General features: G+C 36.6%; 1 protein-coding gene across 1 annotated transcript in view; it reads left to right on the forward strand.

Annotated features, from left to right (window-relative positions):
• Nucleotides 1-23429, forward strand: part of DCBLD2 (discoidin, CUB and LCCL domain containing 2) — a 75957-nt gene that overhangs the window by 16774 nt on the left and 35754 nt on the right. Inside the window, exons 2-3 of the mRNA XM_020869831.2 lie at nt 3672-3899; nt 17373-17510. Coding sequence (XP_020725490.2) covers nt 3672-3899; nt 17373-17510 — 366 coding nt within the window. The remainder of the gene's footprint in view (nt 1-3671; nt 3900-17372; nt 17511-23429) is intronic.

A 23429-nucleotide genomic window follows, 5' to 3' on the forward strand; every position in this document is an offset into this window, starting at 1 on the left:
TTGGCCTCTACCCGCTGGATGCTAGTAGCCCCTCCCCCTCCAGTGGTGACCTGCCTCTTGTTATTTACTGGCTCAGTCAGGTTGGGTGGGTTGCCATGCCCTCCTCCAGGGCATCTTTCCCACCCATCTCTATGCTCTGCCAAGTGAGAGGTAGAATTGCTCCAATGTCCCCCATCCCCGTTTGAGAACCTCTGTTCTCCTGCGTTAGGTGATTTGTTGATAATATTTTGCCGATTTCAGTGCTATTTTAAAATATGTCGTCCCATTTCCAGTATTTTGGTGTAGACTAGGCTTCACTTTTAAGCACTGTAGACATAAACTGGAAGCACATTTTCTAATTTGGGGGCAAAAATGAGCACAAGGTCTTTCTTTGATTTGAGAATTCAACATTGTCACCTTTGGATGCGTGGTACACAGTGTTTCGTTGTTGTTGTGCAGGTGGGGACCCTTTGGTGGGTCAGGAATATATATTTAAAACCATACTGAGTCGCAGTGTAAAATATATTTCTTACTTTGTAATAACAGAGAAAAACATTTGAAAACTGCTGGCGTAGTATCCCTTTCCAACTGGAATATTCTAAACATGTTCTTCATAGCAGTAGGTATTTGGTCAGGCCAGCTAAACTATTTATCAAATCAGGTTAAACTTATCAGATAGACTTGGAAATATGAAAGATTCAGGCTTGTGCATTGCAGTAGGTTTGAGACTTCCTTTTAACTTTAGTGCATATCATCTTGTTTGCAAGAGGAGAAAAGCTCTGAACTCCATCACATATTTTAGAACATTCTTGGCACATAACTTGTGGACTGTTCATGCCCTCCCCCTACACAAGATACTGAAAAAAAGACAGCTCCATTTTAATTGTTTTCTTCATCAGCACATGTGCAAAAATCCTGTTTTTCATCCGTTAGTATTTGTTTTGTTAACTTTTGTAAGAACTACACTGCGCAGAGGAAAAGGCAAAAAGACATTTTGTGCGTTTATGAAGAATCAAATATGAACATAAAGATATCTAAAAATTGATATCTAAAAAAGATATCTCCTCACACTCTGCTTGTGGTCTTTTTGAAAAATTCATTTTTACATGACAACCTTAGGTTAAATAATAGCCTGTGGGGAATACATGAAATGCCACAATCTGCCATTACTAAGTTCTGACTTCAGCTGTTAATAGCAAAATTCTTGGCCTTCTGAAAGCCATCAACACTTCTAATCACTTAAAAAACTGCCTTAATTTTATACATACTAAAGAAAATACACTTATATTTTGAATTACTTCATTTATTCAGGGTTACTTTTTAAAGATTGAAACACTTCCAGAAAGCTTGGTTTCATCTTTTCAGTGCTAAGAGTACATTTCTGACTAGTTTCATATTGCTATTAATAGACGTTCTCTTAGGGTGGTTGTCTTTTTCTCTAAGGAAAAATGTTGGTGATTATTCAAAAGTTATTTAAATTATAATTCATTTATTTTCACAAGGGAAGTTTTTGTATCCCTGTGTTTTTAATTTATGTAATACCCAGAAGCAATATTAAAGGTATTTTCATGGTAGTTTCAGGGGGAAATTTGTGGTTATTTTCTATTCCTCTGAGTTGTATAACGTTCTAAATTTTATGTTTGTAAAAGGTCAGTGGATGTATTACAAAAACTCACAGGTTTATTTAATGGTGCCTTTCTGTATTATGATATCATTGAGTCACAATGCCTCATTTTTGTGTGTGGAGTGAGGGCAGGTCTACAAGACAAATGAAGTCCGGGTGGCTCAGATGGTAAAGAATCCGCCCGCAATGAGGGAGACATGGGTTCGATCCCTGGGCTGGGAAGATCCCCTGGAGGAGGGCATGGCAACCCACTCCAGAATTCTTGTCTGGAGAATCCCCATGGACAGAGGAACCTGGTGGGCTGCAGTCCCTGGGGTCACAAAGAGTCAGACACAACTGAGTGACTAAGCACAATGTTGGTTAAAAGCTACCAACAGAGAGATTGATTTAAGAAGCCAGATGTTGGCATTGACCTCAGTAGACTAAGTAACAATACTAATGTGGATTTGAGAGTAAAATTTCTTTATTAGCAAGATACTAATTGTCCTCAGAATTGTATTGTCCTCAGAATCTAGGTACAGAGTTGTTGTTCCTTCCTTGAAGCTAGTTTTGGGACTAGTTAGAGATAACTTTTTCATAGGTTAATGTACAGTTTCTTTATTCATTCAATTCAGTTCAGCTCAGTTGTTCAGTCGTGTCCAACTCTTTGCGACCCCCATGGACTGCAGCATGCCAGGCCTCCCTGCCCATCACCAACTCCAGGAGTTTACTCAAACTCATGTCCATGGAGTTGGTGATGCCATCCAACCATCTCATCCTCTGTCGTCCCCTTCTCCTGCCCTCAGTCTTTCCCAGCATCAGGGTCTTTTCAAATGAGTCAGCTCTTTGCATCATGTGGCCACAGTATTGGAGTTTCAGCTTCAGCATCAGTCCTTCCAAAGAATTTTCAGGACTGATTTCCTTTAGGAAGGACTGGTTGGATCTCCTTGCAAATAAACATTTATTTTACAACTGCTACTTCTTAGATACTATGTTCTTATTCATAGGCCTTTAAAACTCTGTTCGAATAAATAAAATCAGTGCTGCATTGTTCTTAAAAATAAAAAATCAAGATAATAGAAAATTTTCTTCAATTTATCTGTATCCATATTGAGGTTAAAACTGAGAAGTATCACTCTTAATAGTGTTTTTTTCCCCTAAGTTCTAAACTATTCCAAAAGGTGATCATAAACAGCTTTTTTGAAGGAGAAAATACTATCATTTTGAAAGGATGTATTCATTTTCATATTAGACATTTATTTGAATCCCATCATTAAGGAATGCTAAATGATACAATTGGAGCAGCAGCTGAAACTTTTTAATCAGTATTATTGTCTCTTTGCAGGTGCTCAGTGAAATAGCACATTTATGATAAAGGAAAGAATGCAGATATTGGATTTTTACAGTGTGTTAAGTTAGCTAGGGAATATTCAGTTGCTGAGGGAATTTCTGGAACAAATAATGCAGCTCCCAAGATGTGAAGGGTTGCTGTGTCCTCCTCTGGGGGATCTTCCCCACCTAGGGGTCGAACCCCCATCTCTTAAGTCTCCTGCATTGGCAGGCAGGTTCTTCTACCACTTAAGCCACCTGGGAAGCCCCAGTCTTTTGTATAGCTTAAGTATTTTTAGAAATCATTCAACTTCTTACAGAGATTTTAGAAGAGGCTTGTGGTGTTTGTAAGTAAATAGATGAAACTGATCATGTAGATTTATTTTTATAGTTTTATTTATTTTGAACAATTACTGTGAATACTCTTAAAGATTGGATTTATTATGATATGTCTATATAAATATGGTATAATTGTTACTAAGTTATGTTTACTTCTGTTTATTCTGATTGGAAGGTTCTTTGAACTCATAAAGCTAACCACTGATTATTTTGACCTAACCTGGCTTCTCCTGGCTCACACAAGTAGATTTACCAAGAACCACGTCACCTAGTTTATCTTGTGTATGGGAAGTATTGGCGGTTGGTATGAAATATCTGATGTCATACATATTTTAAAATATTCACAAAACCCTGATTATTTATAGTGTAAGTTAAAGATGTAAAAAATAATATATCACTTCTTTAACTTTTTTTTTTTAAGGTGATGGATGTGGACATACTGTACTAGGTCCTGAAAGTGGAACCCTGACGTCTATAAACTACCCACACACCTATCCTAACAGCACTGTTTGCGAATGGGAGATTCGTGTAAAGACGGGAGAGAGAGTGCGCATCAAATTTGGTGACTTTGACATCGAAGATTCTGATTCTTGCCACTTTAATTACTTGAGAATTTACAATGGAATTGGAGTTAGTAGAACCGAAATAGGTAGGACATTTTCAATATATCCGTGCCCAGAGTTTTAAAACTGAAGTCATATTAGATGCTTAACACCGAGTAACTGTGCTCCATAGGATATGTGGGAAATTACTGAAATGTCTGGAAATCTTAAACTTGAATCTTCTTTTGGGAAGAGAAGATTCTTGTCTGTCTTGTCCACTTTTCTAATAAGCTTGTGTTGGTTCCTTTGTAACAAGATACCACTCTACTGCTTCTAAGGAGGTAGAAGTTAATTATCTTTTTGTATTGGTTTTTTTCTTTGATAATTTTATCTGCAGTTAAATATAAGTCTTGCTTAGGAGTCAGTATATCATGGTAATTAAGAGTACGGGTTTTGGATTCAAACTTCCTGTTAGTAAAGTACTAACTCTGCTTTTAGCTTGCTCTGTGTCCTCAGGAAAGTTACCTGATCTCTCTTTCCTCAGCTGTAATATAGCAAATGAGACTAGTACATGTGAAGTGCTTAGAGTGGTACCTGACACATAGTATTTGCTTAGTAAATACTAGCTGCTGTTGTCTTTATTTTTAGCTAAGAACAGTGGTTCTCAATTACAGCTGCATTTTAGAGTCACCTGGATAGACTTTTAAATAATACCAGACTTTTAAATAATACCAACCTACAGCAGTTGAATCGGGATTGGGTGGGACCCACACCTTGGGATTTTTAAAGCTTCCCAGGAGAATATACTTTGAGGTCAAGTTGAGAACCTTTGGCTTAGAGATCAGAACCTTTCTCTTTAGCAGGAAAGGTAGAAAAATTCCTAAGACTATCTTGGTGAATTAACATCATAAAATTAACGACTCTAAAATTCTCTGTGACTTTATTTGGAAAAGGTGTGTAAAATGATATTTATTTGATACAAGTGTGTAAAATGTCTTTTAAAACTATAACTGGAACTTAGTATCTTGTTCTTTTGAGCATCATGTTCATCTCCTGGGCTCCTCTCCATCTCTAGTTGAACCCTTCATCTCTTCCCCACTTTTCAACCTACCTAGAGGAACAGTTCCTGGTCTGTTGAGTGATAACCACTGTTGTCTCCCAGACAGCTCTCAATTAATCTGGGTTCTTGATCACCATGTGCATATTGCCTTGAATGTATGGTCTTGGATAAGCTTTTAGAAACTCAAATCACCTGAGGAACTATCTATTACTGTAACAGTAATAGAAGGCAGCTGGATATTAACTGCCTCCTGAGGTGATGCAGTAGGGAGTCAGCAGTACCACCTGAGCAGCTTTGAGACAACGATGATAAAAGTGAACCACAATCTGATCAAGCTCTTAGCAGTTTATAGGAAATAAAGGAGCTAGAGAAACACATTCTATCAACCATAAAGACTACATGTAAGTGGCATTTTTTTAAAAAGAAAAGGAAGGAGGTCAAGATAACTGGCATGCATTAGGCAGATACATCTTCCAAAAGTAATGTGTGGACCTCGTGATTTTGTTTGGATCTTGATCCAAATTGATTGCAAGAAGACATTTTTAAGATAAGCAGAGAAATTTTAGGGTAAGATAAGAGTAATTGGGCATACAGCAATACTCAGGAATAATTTTTGGGGGGTATGGTAATGTTATATTGGTTTGTTCAAGATCTGGTTTGTTAGAGACATTCTGAAGTTCAAACAAAATGTCTTGGATTTGTTTTTAAATAAGTCAGAGAAAAAAGTGGTAGGAAGAGGGCAGGTGAAACCAGGAGGGCTCACTGGGCACATGGGAGTGCATCTCTCTACTTTGAGGTTTTTTTTGAAAATTTCCATAATGAAAGTGCTTTTTATTAAAAAAGAACGCAAGAGGATTATGTATTTGGACAATGGGGTCATGCTGCTAGAGAGGAAGAGTGACATGGGAAAGAAATGGAGCACAGGTTTTATATCACTCACCAGGTTCTCATCCCAGTTCTAGGACCTACTTGCTGGGAATCCTTTTTACAGGGCAGAGTCATCACCTGTACCGCAGGAAGATTAAATGAAGCACTTTACAGTGCTCAGCTCTCCCTTATTTCCATGGGGTTTGTTTTCCCTTGCGATCTCTTCACACAGGTGAGTGGAAAGATGCAGAAAGGTCAGGGGGACTGAATGATGATGATTCCTGTTGGATATGAGTTCTGCTCCACCCCACCTCCCTACCCTTCCCATCTCCACCTACCATGCGTCCTCTGGTCCTCCATTTGAGGAGCTGTTTGAGGTCGGGGAGGGTAGAAAAGTAACTTTCCTGATTGGCAGAGAAATAAAGGTCATTCAAGAATAACTGTTTAATATTCTAATTAGGTAGATATGCCAGGAATTACAGGATAGAAACAAATATATGTGGGCATAAGATTCCAGTGACAATGGTAAAGCATCCTGTTTTCTGTGTTACCTTTTCTCAGGGTCCCTTCTGAACAGAGACAGCTTCAAATGAGCTGCATTTTATATGGTTCCTACTTTGGTATAAAGCTTAGATTTTTTTTCCCCCTGTAGGTGTTAATTTTAGGGACTTTTCTCCCCTGAGAGATGGTATTAAGGAGTAATCAAGAAAAGAAAGCGAAAGGAATGCTTTCTCAAGGAATCACTTTTTAAATTGTAAATCATTAGAATGTGACTTAATTGATAAAGTACTTTTGGTTTACATGGTTATTTTCTATTTTATTTAAAGAGTGGGCAGTAATATGTAATATTATTTAAACATATGAGTTTATTATGATACTATATAACAACTTTTTAAGTGGCTAGACTGTCCAGAAATCTTTGTGAAATTAGTGTAGTGGTACTCATTTTCACTGACAAAAAGAAAGTGTTTAATGATAGAGTTAAGACTGGCTTTCCAGATCTGTTCCTTTTATAGGCAGATGGTGTTGGAATGAGAAATTTTCATCATGGCTTTTCCACTTTGATTCTTCTTTAATCCTTGGTGTCTGAAACATAGTGGTTGCTTTATGGTTGTCCCACAATCATAGAGGTGAAAATTAAATCCACTTGTTGTTAATCTTAACTTTTATACATATATAAATATATAACTCCAATCTTTTATTTTGGTCCATAGACATCTACTAGCATCATTTCCCTGATGGATATTGTTGATAATTAGTCCAAACATGAAATTTAAAAACAAATATTTAAAAGAAAAACCTTTGCTTGCCTGTAACCTTTTCCCTCTCTATTGTATATATTTTCTTCCTGGATTTTGCTTAAAATTTCCATTTTAAATGAACTTCTGGGGAGATGAAGGAGTTTGTGGGTAGATCTCTAAAAGAGAAGCTAAATATTTTAAAACCAAGTAGGTATTAAAGGAAAATGCATTCCGTAGAAGAAATGTAAATATATGTCTATGTGTTCAAAGGTATATTTAAAGATATATATTCTGTCTTAAACCTTCATCCAAAGTATCTTTAAACATTGTGTCTCTTAGATTCTTCAGATGATATTTACGAAGAGGGAAACTGAGTTCCTCAGGGCTTCATCTCATAAATGATTCTGTGTCTATTACATTTTCAGAGAAGTTTCTCTTTCTGTATTGTTTGTCCCCTTTCTCTATAATATGCTTAGGTCTTCCTTGTTTAAGAGGAAAAGTAAATATATTTTCTTTCTCTTTACCACCAAACCTCTTGAAAAAGCTGTCGTGATGATAATATTAGGTACGCAATGATAATAATGATTTCTAATATTTTCTGATTTCTTATTCTGTAGACGCTCAGTTTAATAATGAAAATAACTACCATGCATGCAGTGCTTGCTATGTGCCAGGAACTATTCAAATCACTTTTGTCAATTAGCTTATGTATTTCACAAGAGCTCTTGAGATAGGTGCTTTTATCTCCCCATTTACTGATGAGAGAACTGCGGCGCAGAGAGCTCGGTTGCCCAAGGTCACACGGCTGGTGGGTTGCTGTGTGGAGATCAAACCCAAGCAGCCTCGCTCCGGAATTGGTGTCTCTTACTCTCAGCCCTTGGCATGCTTGATTGTATTGAGTCCTGCCAGAATCCTGCACATTATTCCTATAAAACAGATAAATAGAAGATTTAAAAGAGGTATGCAACTTGCCCAAAGTCGTATAGGCAGAGTTGGGACTTGAATTAAGGTCTGGCTAACAGCAAAGTCCATAACCTCAACCACTAGGCCATAGAGTAATAGATACCAGCTATTAGTAGGTATCTATTGGCAGCTATTAACAGGTATCCAGCCAGTACATGAGACACAAGAGACATGGTTTCTATCCCTGGGTTGGGAAAATCCCCTGGAATAGGAAATTGCAAACCTGCTCCAGTATTTCTTGCTTGGAAAATTCCATTAACAGAGGAGCCTGGCAGGCTACAGTCCATGGGGTTGCAAAGAGTAGGACCTGACTGAGCGTACACGCATGGCGGTGGTGACATTACTCCTTAATTTTTTTACTACGTGGTCCACTTACCCTAGGCTGTTGAAACTAGCAGCTTTCTAGTAAACATTAACTTTTTCCTTTTAGCTATCTGTTTTGAAATAACCTTGTTTTTTGGGCCACGTGGCAGCTTGCAAGATCTCATTTCCCTGATCAGGGACTAAATCTGGGCCACAAGAGTGAAAGCCCAGAATCCTAACAACTAGGCCACCAGGGAACTCCCTATTTTGACATTATTTTTTCTTTACAGCCAGTATTAAAATATTTAATAGTAGATTCAACATAGGTATTGACCAATCAAAACAAATATCAGCCCTGAAAAATCTGTTTTTCTACAGTGAATAAAATATGTTAACTGATGCACTATACACAAGAAAGACAAACTTTTAACACAACAAACACAACTCATATGAAAGCTAACCACCCAGAGGTAATATCTGCCTTCATTAACTCGTTCGGGTTTCTATTACAAATTATCCTAATCCTTACCCTTCTCTCTCTCTCTAAATCCTAGCTGGACCTGTAACTCTTGTATTTAGCTTCAGCCTCATGCTTCATTTAACTCTCTAAACCTCAGTCAACTGATTTTTCTTTTTGAGAGCTTTGTCGTTTTCTCTTTGGACAGTGTTCTCAAAACTTTGGCATTTTGCCTTCCAAGGGGACACTGGAGATGTCTGGAGACATTTTTGGTTGTCCCACTGGGGGAGAAGGCAGTGTTACTGGCATCTAGGAGGTACTGTTATGTGCCCTAGAGTACATAGGGCAGGCCCCAAATGTACTGTTTGACCCAAATTCTCAATAGTGCTGCTTTAGATTGAGAGTATCAGCTCACTGCCTCTAAGTTGATCCTCAAGTAGTTAGTATTAAAAGAAACATTGTACATATACTGTTAATAGTTTTTTAGTTTTATTGCATTGTGCTTAGAAAAATTGTAATATTCTACTTTATGGAACTTGCTTTTATTTTATGTGTAACCTAAGATATCTGTTTTTGTGACTGTCTCATGTATGCTTGAGAAAAAGGTTTATTCTCTAATAGTAAGATGTAAAGTTTAATATGCCTCCAAAATATCTTATTATGCTGTTTAGATTTTCATATCTTTATTTTTATCTACTTGATCTGTTTCTAGTGTCTTTTTTCTTTCGGCATATCTTTGGGTTTTTACTTTTATAAAGGTGATTGCAATGTTGTTGCATAACTATTCATAATTATAATGTCTTCATTTTAAATCATGACTTCTAGCATTAAGTTTCTCCTTTGTCATATTTAGTACTTTTTAGTTGGCATTTTTCTTTGTCTGATATTAGTATCACGTAGACACCTTCCTCCTTATCTCTTTTTACATTCATTTGCTTGGCATTCCTGTCTTTGCTCATTCCTTTTCTTTTAGCCTTGCTGAATCATTTTGTTGGGGATGTATTTCTTACATATAACATATTTGAGGGTCTCATTTTATGAACCAAATTGAAAATATTTTTTAAAATAATTAAAGCTAAGACCTGTTTTATCTGTTTATAAAACTAATTTTTTTTCTTAATCATGTTATTTTAAGGTATAATCAGTCATGTGTTTTATATTTGCTGTGTTTATCTCTGTATTGTTTTCTTTTCATCTATATTTAAACTCATAAGTTTTGTAGTTTTAAGTATTACCTTCCAACTTTACTTTTTTTTTTTTCAATTTTATGTTCTTAAATGCCTCTAATCCCATTGACTTCGTCTTTTATCTGATTTGTCTATTTTTCATGGTGTCTTTTCATTCCGACCAGTTGCCTGTAACTCCTGTCTTTTATTCATATAAAATTCAGTGAACTGTTCTATTACGTTGGTGCAAAAGTAATTGTGATTTTTGCCTGTTGACATTTACCATTTGATATTGAATACATTCTTAAATAAATATGGTTATGTTATACCTCATTTTACTACATGTTTTTCTCTGTTTTTTTTTTTTGCTAATGACTCATTGCTTGCTGTGTATTTTATATGTATTTTAGACTGTGGAAATGATGTTAGACAAAAAAGCAAATTTAAGTGGTTTTCTTATATTTGAGTTCCAAATGGGTCGTAAAGCAGCAGAGGGACAACTTGCAACATCAACAATGCATTTGGCCCGGGAACTGCTAACAAACATAGAGCCCTGTGGTGGTTCGGGAAGTTTTGCAAAGAAGATAAGAGCCTTCAGGATGAGCATAGTGGCCAGCCATCAGAAGTTGAAAATGACCAATTGAGAGCATCATCGAAGCTGATCCTCTATAATTATACGAGAAGTTGCTGAAGAACTCAGTGTTGACCATTCTATGGTCATTTGGCATTTGAAGCAAATTGGAAAGGTGAAAAAGTGGGTGCCTCATGAACTGACCACGAATCAGAAAAATCGTCGTTTTGAAGTGTCGTCTTCCCTTATTCTGTGCAACAATAAGGAACCATTTCTTGATCAGATTGTGACTTGCAAAGGGCTTTCAGACAACAGCTGGCATCACCAGCCCAGTGGTTGGACTGGGAAGAAGCTCCAAAGCACTTCCTGAAGCCAAACTTGAACTAGAAAAAGCTCATGGTCACTGTTTGGTGGTCTGTCGCTGGTCTGATCCACTACAGCTTTCTGAATCCTGGCAAAACCAAGTATGCTCAGCAAATCGATGAGATGCACTGAAAACTGCAGTGCCTGCAGCCAGCATTGGTCAGCAGAAAGGGCCCACTTCCTCTCCATGACAAAGCCCGACCACATGTCGCACACCAAGGCTTCAAAAGTTGAATGAATTGGGCTGCAAAGTTTTGCCTCATTCACCATTTTCAGCTGACCTCTCATCAGCCAACTACCACTTCTTCAAGCATCTGGACAACTTTTGCGGGGAAAATGCTTCCACAACCAGCAGGAGGCAGAAAATGCTTTCCAAGAGTTCATCAAATCCTGAAGCACTAATTTTTATGCTACAAGAATAAGCAAGCATATTTGTCATTAGCAAAAATGTGCTGATTATAATGGTTCCTATTTTGATTATTAAAGATGTGTTGGAGCCTATTTACAATGATTTAAAATTCACTGTCTGAAACTGTAATTACATTTGTACCAACTTAATTCTTTACTCTTTCCCGCCTGCTTCTTTCTTCATTTTTACTCTGACAGAACAAAATTCATAACACATAGCCTGTATCATATAATATCTTAATCTTCAACTCATCCAACTTTTATCACTGTTTAAATATATTAAATGCTCACCGGCACTCTTTTTACTTAAGTTCTGCCAATTATATCTTAAATGAATGAAGTTCATTTTTGAATAGATTGATTCTTTAAAAGAGGCTTGAGTACAGTTATCTTGCATGTTTAGAGCTGCTTAATTTAAAATTTTTTCTTACCTGAGTATCAGTTTGATTTTATATGTAAGGTTTCGGTTCATGTGTTCATTCTCTGAGGGTTTTTTTTTTTTTCATTCTTTGAGTTTGAAAAAAAAATGCTCTTCCATTATTGCCTGACTTTTTTATGTTATTGTTGTTGTTTTTTGAGAAGTTTGATGCTAATTCTCTTGCCCTTATAAGATATTTAATCTTTGTATTGAAGCTGTAAAGATTCCTTTAAAGTCAAACCGTTTTACAAGGATATGTATTGTAGTTTATCATTGGGTTAGTTTTCACTGTATCCAATGAGCACTTTCACTATTTAGATTCTAGAAAACTTTCTTGAATTATAGTTTATGTTATTTCTGTTCCATTTGTCTTGTGTATCTTTTCAGAATACCTTAATTGTAAGAAAACAGCCTTCTTTGCTGTTTCAGTCACATTCACTTAAGCCACGTTCTCACTGATCCTTTTTACTTTTTTCAGTTTCCTTTTCATTGTATTCTTTTCTTCAACATTTATTATCATATTTTCATTAGAATATTATTCCTTGTGTACCTTGTAATATTTCTGACATAATTTTGTCACTTTTTTGTATTTCTTTTCTGAGATCAGCCAACTCTTTTTCTTCCTGCTTTTTGTCCATTTCTATTCTTAGTTTTTGAGTTTCTGTTTCAAGGTGTTTTGCCATATCCCCAGTTGCTTGTTTGAGGACATTAAGTTTAGTGTTGTGTTCCAGTTTCCTTCTGTTTTACCATCATTTGAGGGAATTAGGGGGTTTCCATAAACTGAATTGCTGGGATTCTCATTTTTTTTTTTTTCTACTTTTTTTATTTAAATAGGTAAAGACAATGCCTAAGTATTTCTGTGGACAGTGCTGGCAGTTTGCAGTGGTTTACAAGTTTTGAGGTTTATCATAAGTTCACGATAGCCCTCTTCTGTTAGTGTAGTAAATTTTTCTCTCCTACCTGTTTTTTTCCCCTCAAGAGAAGAGGCTGTAGAAGGGAAGGGATTGTATATCCTTTTTTTTTTTTTTTGATATATATATATCTTGCAAGCTCTTAAATTTCTTGCTCTTATTCAACTTCATCCCCGTCTTTGCCGTACAGTTTCCATATCTCTCTGCTACTTTTAACCTACTTCTTCCACCAAAGTGTTTCCTTTCCAGAATTGCCCTATTTGGGATTTCTCTGCTTTTGAGTTCCTCCTCTGAGGTCAGTCGTCTTGCTTACCAGTGGACTTAGTTTTCAGTATTTTCTAGCGATGCGTGGGATATCTTAAGTGTCTTTGTCTTCCCTGGTGGATCTTTCATTAACCTTTGCCACTTAAGTTACTTTTAGACTCCATGAAATCTCTTGATATGTTTTAGGGATTTGTGACCCTGATAAAAATAAAATAAATTTCATTCTTGGAGTTTCTTTTAAAGTTCTGTTTGTCAAAAAAAGTTATTATTTTACAACAAGTTAAAGTATAAATTATTTCATTTCATTTGAAAGAAGTGTTATTACAATAAAATCATCACTAATATTTTACTTATGGGCAGGAATTAAAGAAGTGATCTTTAATCTTAATGATTATGGGTATTTTCCATAGTAGATTTAAGAGCCATGTAAGAATTTCATGTGAGATAAAGTCCTGGTCTGTGAAAACATGATCTCAGGAAGGTTAAAGTCATCTCATATCTGTTTACCACAAAAATACATTGATTACTGTGAATTTTTTTTCATTAGAAGCTGGATGGGTACCCACATTTAACTTGGATTTGTTCCTAATGCAGAAGCATCATATGAGGTTGGTTGTTGCATTGGAAAGTACAGAAGCCACATGCATTTCAAAAGACCTTAGTGAATCTTTGTACCCTAAAATGGTCAAGCTGGTTTGTGGACTAGAACAGAGAAATGCTAAAGCTTTGTCTCTGTAAATGGTGTCCTTCAGAATGTTTTTTCTAATGTTTTGAGACAGGTTAGTGAGGAATTGACTCCTGTCTCATTTCTCATTGTCATTCAACTGGATAAAACCAGGCCATGTGATGCTGACCCTACCTACGAACTCCTATTTGTAAACCCTTACAGGAAATATTAAAAAGTCTTTGACGTCTTATAAGTGGTAAAAAGTTTACTTTTCCAGAAAATCTTTGAAAGAAATTTCTTGGTATGCTATGTGTGTCTCACCTGCGATGCTTGGCAGCACTTTTGGTTTTGCTGAAGTCCACGCAGTTATGACTCATTGCTTTTCACATTAGTGTGCCTAGTATAAGAAAACTCTGCCAGTTGCCCTAAAAGAAGCTGTCAACTTAATAAGAGCCAGGGCCTTGAGTCATTCACCTTTGCTAAGTATGGAGCTTTCCTCTATCCAGAAATGTACTGATTTTCCAGAGAAAAAGTCTTGTAGTTCTCAGTTCAGGTAGAAAGTTTCACAAAAGAGAAGGAAAGCCTATTTAGAAAAATTTGATGAGGAAGGTTGGTATTGCTTTGCAGACATTTTGATCCACATGATTGTGATAAAATTTTCAGTCAGGACCCTTCAAGGGTCACCATCATGGGAGCTGATGAAAACTTGGGTGCTCTTCTGTCCATGCTGCCATTATGAAAGAGGATATTGGAGGAGGCAACTTTTCTTATAATCAGAGAAATGTGAAAGTTTTAGAACTAAGTATATGACCTCCCTTACTCTTGGATTTGTTAAAAACATAGCTTTTAATATAGTGGTGTGATGAAATTTGTCATTTTTTTAATATTGAGGCTGTATTAACTGGCATAGCTCACTTAAGTAGCATTGTGGAAGCAAATGTTAAAAATCACTCTAAAAAATCACTCTTAAATATTTTAAAACATAGAAGTTATGTTAGGAAAATGTTTATTGCAATATTATTTACTGTGTAGAAAAATCAGAAGCAACTTCTGACAATAAGGAAATTAAGATATATCCACTATATGAATAACCCTTGTTGGCTGTTATTAATTGTTTGCTGTGAATGTTCTCTCACCTATCTTTTGGTGAACATTAATGCACATTTCTGTATCTAGGAGAGGAATTGCTGGTTCCCTGAGTGTCCATGTGGTCAGCTTTGGTAGATATTGCCAAGAGCCTTTGTGGTAGTGCCATTCCACACCCACCACCAATGTGGGAGAGTTCTAGTTATTACTGTCTATTTTTTTCTTTTATCAGACTTCTAGTGTGTCTGAACTGATATCACGTTGTAGCTTTGCCTTATCTGATGGCTAATGATATTGTTCTCTCTTCATGTGTTTATTAGCCATTGAATATCTTCTGTGAAGAATCTTGAAGTTTTTAATGCATTTTTTTTCTATTGGATGATTATTTTATTTGTAGGGGTTCTTTTAAATATTCTGGTTATGGGTTCTTTTTAGATATAAATGTTCCAAATATTCTCCCTTTCTATAGCTTTCCTTTTTATTCCTTTATATTGGTATCTTTTGATAAGCAACCATTAATTTTAACTTAATTTTAACATTCACATTAATTTTTTTTCATGATTAGTATTAATACTTTTTGCATTCTCTTTTAAAATCTTTGCCCTCTTACAGGTTATGAAGATGTTCTCAGGGTTTGCCTCTAAATGCTTTAATTTTTCCCTTCTGCACATTTAAATCCTCAATCCATCCAGATAGTTCTTTGTGAATGTGTGAATTAAGAGTAAAGGTCTCAAGGTACATTTTCTCACATGAACCTTATTAATCTTAAAATGTGCAGATACTGGATCTGTCATTTATTCATGAACAAAATAATGCTGAAATAGCTACTTTTCCCTGATATCAAAATGAACAATGACTAAGTAGTCCTAATCTTTCCTTCTTTAGAAGGAAAGGCAAATCCATTCTTAGTGATATTACCGAGTCCCTTTTAGACATAGTAATTTGTCCCTCCCCACCTCTGTCTACCCGCTTTGGTAACCATAGTTTGTTTACTGTGTCTATGAGTCCATTTTGTAATGAATTAATTTGTATTATTTTTTAGATTCCCTGTATAAATGATATATATTTGTCTTTGTCTGACTTAGTTCTGAAGGTCCAACAATGTTGCTGCAGATGGCAATGTTTTGCTTTTTATGGTTGAGTAAAATTCCATTATGTATGTCTGTGTGTGTGTATATATATATATGTATGTATATGTGTATGTATATGTATCTATATATGTATATATACCACATCTTTCTTTTATCCTTTCATTTGTTGATGGATGGTTAGATTGCTTCTGTATCTTGATTGTTGTAAATAGTGCTTTGTGAACACAGCGCGGGGTGGATACACATGTCTTTTCAAGTTAGAGTTTTTGTCTTTTATGGATATATTACCAAGAGTGGGATTGCTGGATCATATGGTAGCTTTATTTTACAGTTTTCCATAGCAGCTACACCAATTTACATTCCCATCAGCAATATAGGTGAGTTCCCTTTTCTACACGCCCTCTTCAGCATTTATTATTTGTAGAATTTTGATGATAGCATTCTGACAGGTGTGAGATGATACCTCATTTCTCTAGTAATTAGCAGTGTTGAGCATCTTTTCATGTGCCTGTTGGCCATTGGAATGTCTTCTTTAGAGAAATGCCTGTTTAGGTCTTCTGTCCATTTTGATTAGGTTAATTTTCACAATTGGCTTCTGTGTATCAACCTTGTGACCTGAGCTCCCTTACCAGTTCTGGTTTGGGTGGTGGTGGTGGTGATAGAGGTGAATTATTTAGCATTTTCTGCTCACATGATAATGTGTAGTCTTTGAAAATGATGTCTATGGAAGTACACACTACTCTTATTAAAGTGATTTGGTGGTGCCTTAGTCACTAAGTCGTGTCCGACTCTTGCAAGCCCATGGACTGTAGCCCATCAGGCTCCAGGCGAGAATACTGGAGTGGGTTGCCATGTCCTTCTCCAGGGGATCTTCCTTACCCAGGAACTGAACCCCGGTCTTCTGCGTTGCAGGCAGATTCTTTCCCAACTGAGCTATAAGGGAGGCCCATAAAGTGATATTGCTCAACTTAAAATATTTTTAGAACTTTTTATTCAGAATTTGTTAAAGTTACAGTGCGCATAAGAAAAACTCATTTTTATTTTTATTAGTTGTTGGTGCAATATCTTTTCTTTCAATTATTTTCTTTTTTTCCCTTTTATCTTAATAAACTTAGATCTGTTCTGAGGGAAGATCTGTTATTTTTTACGTGTCTGTTAGACCTTAAAGAGTAAAAGTTGCTAGGCAGTTAGATAAATGCTTCTGAAGCTCAAGGAAAGGGCTGTATAGAGGTGTGAATGTGAATGGTCATGTCATAGTTAAAACTGTAGGACTGAACATGACGGAAGGGGTGGACAGAAGTCCAACAATTCTTGGAAGAAAACTTGAGAAGATCTGTCAAAGTTTCGAGGGGTCCCTGTGCTCAGGAATCTAGGGGCACCCTATGGGAAACATGTTAAGAATACCACCGATTAACTATTGGTGCATTTATGAGCCACTTGCCTACATGAAATACTTTATTTTTAAATTCCTTGCCACTTGTGTTTCACAGGAAATTGAGTCATTATAAGGTCAGTGATGTTTGAATACACTTTTTCCCTTTGAGTCATTTGAACAGTTTATTACTTGCTGTTTTTGGTTGTTGTTTTTTTTTTTTCTCTCCAGAGTAATATTCTAGTCATCATTTTAGATTAATGTAATACCTAGTTTGTTCAGCTTGGTGTACTCTTATGATTCTGTTACCTACATCGTAAATAATGTTGACTTTATGAATCATACCAAATATCTGCTTTTCTTCCATCCTAGGCAAATACTGTGGTCTGGGGTTGCAAATGAACCATTCAATTGAATCAAAAAGCAATGAAATCACAGTGCAGTTCATGAGTGGAATTCACGTTTCTGGACGAGGATTTTTGGCTTCATACTCAATTATAGGAAAGCAAGGTAATTTTCACCTTATATGATGATTCTCATGTTTTACAGATTCTGAAAACAGAAGTGCGGTATTTTCTTTGAGTACCTGTTATCTGAGATTGGAATAGTGTAGGAAGATTGAACAGTTTATAACACATACATAAATCTGACAAATAAAATCAGCTCCAGAATTTTAAAAATTAAGTATATTAACTTTTTATAAAGTCCTTTTGTATACTTAGCTTTCCTTAGCAGAAGAAATACTGATTTTTCCACTTTTATAAGATTGGAGCACAAGCAATAACTTTAAAAATCTGTCAGTTACTGAAATGATCAATTTAAAGCTTTATTATCCACAGGTTACCACTTCATCTTACTGTGTTAAAAGCCACATTACCATTCTTTCCTAAGAAGTGTGTTGCATACCAGCAGGAGTAATGGGGAAAGTGCTCTCGGAGACACTGCAAAATAAGCATGAGATATTTTCTAAATTGTTGATATTTACAATATGAAGGGGGAATTAAAAACAAGACTATTAAGTGGAATAGAATGGAAAATTGACTCAAATCTCTATAAGCTAAAATGCAGGACTTGAATGAAATCTCTCCCAAGTTTTGGTCACTGTAGCATTCGTTCATTCCCCTCTGCCATTGGGTTCTGTGGTGAGAAAAAATTTTTTTTAAATTTTATTAATACAAGGGCATATGAAAGAAACATTTAAAGTAGAAAATTGATAATTATTTTGATATTCAACAATGACTTAACTAGATTGGCCATTTAAAATTAAAAATTAGCCTCTACTTTATGTTGTGTAAATGAGAAAATTGTTAAGAACCTCCTCGGTTTGAGAATGTCTGGGAATGAATGGGCCTGGGAATGATTCAGGACGGTGCCAACTGTTCCTTCTGGGCTGCGGTGGGTTTGAGATACACACTCTGTGCCTCATTAAAAGTCGCGTTAAGAGTATAAGAGAGGGGAGCGGCCGTGTGTAAAGGAAGGTCTGCTTTCCCTTAATCTCTAAGCTATGGGAAAAGGTGTGATAGAATCCCTCAGAGTGAAAATGAAAGCTCATTTGAATGGAATAATGGAAAGAGATGAGCTGGAAATGTTCTGCTAAATAAACAGTTAATGTATTTGACAGAACAAGGAGACTAAGGCCGCGGGGTGTTGCAGAAGGGACACTGGGTATCTGGAATCAGAGCTTGTGCCAGGTACCAGCTAGGGGACCTCTGACCGGTCATGTCACCGCGGTGAGCTTCATCTGCAAGTGGGTTAGTTGTGAGGACTAAATCTAATAATGCATGTTTAGTGTTTTAGGCCCATATCACAGTAGGCAGAAAGCATCTTAGTTTCACCCTTTCACTACTGTACAAACACGTATCTCCTTTTTTCCCACTGCCCACCCTCCCACTATCAAGAGAGTAAGGTGGAAAACAGAGTGAAATGATAAGCTTCCTATCCTTTTCAGTTTTACTTTGTGAAAGTCTTGGGTGATTGGGTGAGAGGATAGAAGATAATTAGCTGCTCATTCTCCTTAAGTTTCTTGTCGCAGGGTCAGTTTAAATTATTTATTCTGCATTTTCCTGTTTTCCCCTTTTTCTGTTATTCATTGAATTTTAAACGTTTCTGGAAAATAAATATCTCCTCTTTAAAAAAAAAAAAAAAGTTTCTTACATTGGATATTTAAATTACAGAGCTTTTGATCCAAAGGGACTTGAATGTCCTACACTAGAGTTTCTTAAGAACTTCCAGTCATCTCAGATACCAGAAGCAGTGTCTTGTAGACGTGTATGCTTCTGTGCTAAACTTCAAATAGCTGTGTCACTATTTTAGATGAATCTTCAGTTCCAAAGATTTTTTGAAATATCAACCATAATCTGGAACTTCTTTATAGTAGCACTGTCCAAAGTCATAATCATCTTGGGAAATCCTCATTTCACAGCTCACTCCTGGACTTTTTCTTAATGTTTTTTGTGCGTTCTTGCCCATCCATCAAGCATTTGTTTTATTTGAAGTGAATTGGCTAAATTCAAGAGAGCACTGGTTGAATCTCATATTACTTCTTCTTGGGTGGCCTTTCAGACATAATTTCTTGTAATGACTTGTTCATTTGAAGGCTGGTTGGCTTTGGTTTAGAGTCTCAGTTTGTGTCCATCCAGGAAACCTAGCTGCCACACTGAATTCCATGAATATTTCCAAGGAACATCACATGTGCCCAGCTTGCTAACCTGGTTGAAGGTTGAGAGTATTTGGGAATGCAAGAGTGGTGAACACCTTGCTTTACTGGCTTCCTCACGTGTTAAAGTGTCACAAAGACTTGTTAGTGTTATAGTGTGATATGTTATTGACAGAGTCATGATTTTGTATGAAATAGACTAGTTTTTGTTACTTCTTACAGGAGCCCATTGCAAAATTATATTCCCTTTAGTGCCTTGTTTCCTGCCATACTCCTGGCACTGGGAAGCCAGCAGTAAATGAGACAGAATGAGACAGAGGCAATCACACCTTCATAGGATTTGCAGTACAGAGTTGGAAAAAGGCATTAGACATGTGGTTGTTTAATTGCAGTTACAATAAGCGTGATGAGGGAAACGTTCAAACAATAAGAGGCCAGAGGGGTACGGGCAGTAGGAGACAGATGAAGATTAAAGCTCTCTTGAAGAAACCACTCCTGAGCCCAGAACCGAAGGATTAATTGGAGATTCCAGACAAACAAGGACGAACACTGTAGGGAGAACGGCAGATGCAAAGGCATTGGGGGGGAAGGAACTTTGAGGGAGCTGGAGAAACAGCCAGCTCAGCTGAGGTGAGGTGAATGAATAGAAGGTCCGTCACGTTATTCAGGACCTTGTGGCAGATGTAAGGGTTAGAGTTTTATCCAAAAAAAAAATTGCATGGAAGCTATTAGAGCAGAGGAGTGATGTGATTGGATTTATGTTTTTGCATTTCCTTGATCTGTAAAGAATGGGCCAAAGAGAAGGAAAAATAATTGTAAGGAGGCCAGTTAAAAGGCTGTTCAGAGGAGTCTGGATCAGAGAAGATCAAATTAAGAGATCTTGTTTGGGAAGATCCCCTGAAGGAGGGCATGGCAACCCACTCCAGTATTCTTGCCTAGAGAATCCCGTGGACAGAGGAGCCTGGCGGGCTGTGGTCCATGGGGTCACAAAGAGTTGGCCAAGAAGGAAGTGATTTAGCATGCATGCATACAATGCACGTTATAAAAGTAGCTCCAGGATTAGGCCAGATTCTAATCTAATTCTTTTTAAAGACTTTTGAACCAGGAGTGTCTTTTCCAGGGAAACATTTCAAACAGTTAGTATTCGGTCTGCACAAGTTCATGTTGAAGTAAGAGGCTTTGGACACAAAGAAGCCTCTTGGGTAAGGCGCTGAGTTGCTGTGGTGTCTAGGGCTCTGCACCTGGTGTCCTCTTCCCTTCAGGGTCTAATTTTTATAACTTTATGGTCTTATTCCTCTTTGTTATTTTTAAAATCTTTCAGCAGAAGTTCCCAGTCTTTCCCATTACCAGTTACCACTTTTAATTTTCACCTGTAAATGTCATTGTTTGAAAGATTTTATCTACCAATGAAATGAAGTTTCCCTGTTTCCACTGAGTAACACAGATAGACGGAAAAATAGATGAATCAGCACTTCATTGATAATTAGAAGATTGGTAGTTCTAGTCTGACTTGGCGTGTATGTTAAGTCACTTCAGTCATGTTCCACTCTTTGCAACCGTATGGACTGTAGTCTGCCAGGCTCCTCTGTCCATAGGATTCTCCAGGCAAGAATACTGGAGTGGGTTGCCATTTCCTCTTCCAGGGGATCGTCCCAACCTAGGGATCGAACTAGACTTTCTGAAATTGAAATTTTTATCTGACAATTGAAGGGACTCCCTGGTTGCTCAGGCAGTAAAGAATCTGCCTGCAATGTAGGAGACCAGGTTTCAATCCCAGGTCTACAAGATCCCCTGGAGAAGGAAATGGCAACCCACTCCAGGATTCTGGCCTGGAGGATTCCATGGACAGAGGAGCCTGGCAGGCTACAGTCCATGGGGTTGCAAAGAGTCAGACATGACTGAGCAATTGACACTTTTTCCTCTTCTGACAGTTGAAGATGTTCATGGATTCTGAGGTATCCTGGGGCTAGAAGTTCTGTAGAGAGAACTCCTTATTACTGCTAGTCTTACCGAGAGAGGCGCAGCCAGCCTTGCACAGGTCCAGATGCACTTAGATCTTTTAATCCAGAATGATAAATGATGCTGACATTTTTATCCTAAAATGTAAACGTAAAAAACAACATTTACCACGGGACTTGAAAATAAAATAAAATTTATAGATGAATGCTCTCAATTCCTGGTTTTGAATCTGTTCCACATTAGCCGGTTTCTAAGTAAAGCTCAACATTTCTGGGATGACTCTGGGCAATAATTTTTTAGGTAATTTTAGTTACTGAATAATGAGCTCAGAAGACATATCCACATTTGCATCAATAACTTCAGGTCTTTTAAGGCAGCCTCTCTTTGTTATGTGCCATCAATTGGCTGTCTGTGTGTGTGACTCTGTGTGTACACATATCTAGGTACATGGCCAGCTGAAAAGTGATAGTCTGATATTCCTTTTTTAGAACATGAATTATCACTTAAAAAGTAATGTTAAAGCTTATTACTTCAGATTTCATCAATCCAGAGTTTTATAATGGTCAAAGTTTGCCTTTTTTTTTTTTTCTTAGAAACAGGAGCTAGTTTAAAATTTCATGTGAGATAAAGTAATCCAGTGAAGATATATTCACATATTCCCTAAGTGGAATTCATAAACACTTGTTTATTCATTGTCTGCCAACACCTTCGAATCTGATGACAATGTGCATAAGGGTTGGGAACAGCTGAGCCTGGCAAATATTCCCACTTGACAGGGTTATTGTTGCTGTATGTTAGATTATTTTTAGAATTAGCAGCAATTGTATAAAAAGTTTTAATTGCTACATTCTTTAACTACATTTTTTTTTTGCAGATATTTTCCATTTCTTCCATCTTACATCAGATTATATTAACTTATAAATAAAACATAGGGGCAGAATAGAGAGCTCCTTTCTAACAGAGTCCAGATTTCTGTAACTGGTGGTGGTTTTTTTTCCCTGCTTGGGATGGTTTTGGTTTTGAAAATAGAGCATGAATTCCTTGGGTTGTTTGCTACCTTAATTGCCCAGTAATTTTCTAGGATCCTTTCTGTTTTGAGGACTGTGTTAGCTGCGTTTCTGTAGTTTTTCTGTTATGTACCTAGTTTCTGTTGTATCTGGCTAAGAGTTTAAAACTTTTAAACTATTCAGTAAGATTTTATTAATGAAGTCTCGATTTACATGCATATTTTAAAATCTGTCCTTGTACACAAATCAGTGTGATGGTGTTTGTGTGTATACATGCAGAAAAACATATGTGTTTTGTTGTCAGTTTGTAGAACAAAGGTGCTGATGAATAAAGTTTTTACCAGTTTTGCAGAGAAAGAGCATTTATAAACAGAATTAGTTTGTTAAGATGGTGTAACCCAAAGAGGCAGTTTCTCTTTGTAAGATAAAGTTTATTTCATACTGACAGATAACCTGAAGAGCACCTTAATGATTTTAAGTGTTTTCTAGGTGGTTTGGGTTTTGTTTTTGTTTTTTTCTTTTTAGTAAGTTAGAAGTGCTTTGAAGGGGCTGCATATGTATTTGTGCTGACTTGTGCCATCCAGGGGACAAATTCATTCACTACTACTCTTACTAGATATTATGAGTGTCCTCGATACTAGATTACAAAAGAATTTTAATGTCTTATAATTTTTAATATTTTTAATTGTCTTTTATATTTTAATATACAATGTCTTATGTTATTTTAACATCTTATAATGTCTTTTAATATGTCTTATAATTCATTTTTTAGTATAGAGGCATTTAAGTGTGAAGAGGATTTGATTT

Source organism: Odocoileus virginianus, chromosome 25 (genome assembly GCF_023699985.2).
Source record: "Odocoileus virginianus isolate 20LAN1187 ecotype Illinois chromosome 25, Ovbor_1.2, whole genome shotgun sequence".
Taxonomy (NCBI): Eukaryota; Metazoa; Chordata; class Mammalia; order Artiodactyla; family Cervidae; genus Odocoileus; species Odocoileus virginianus.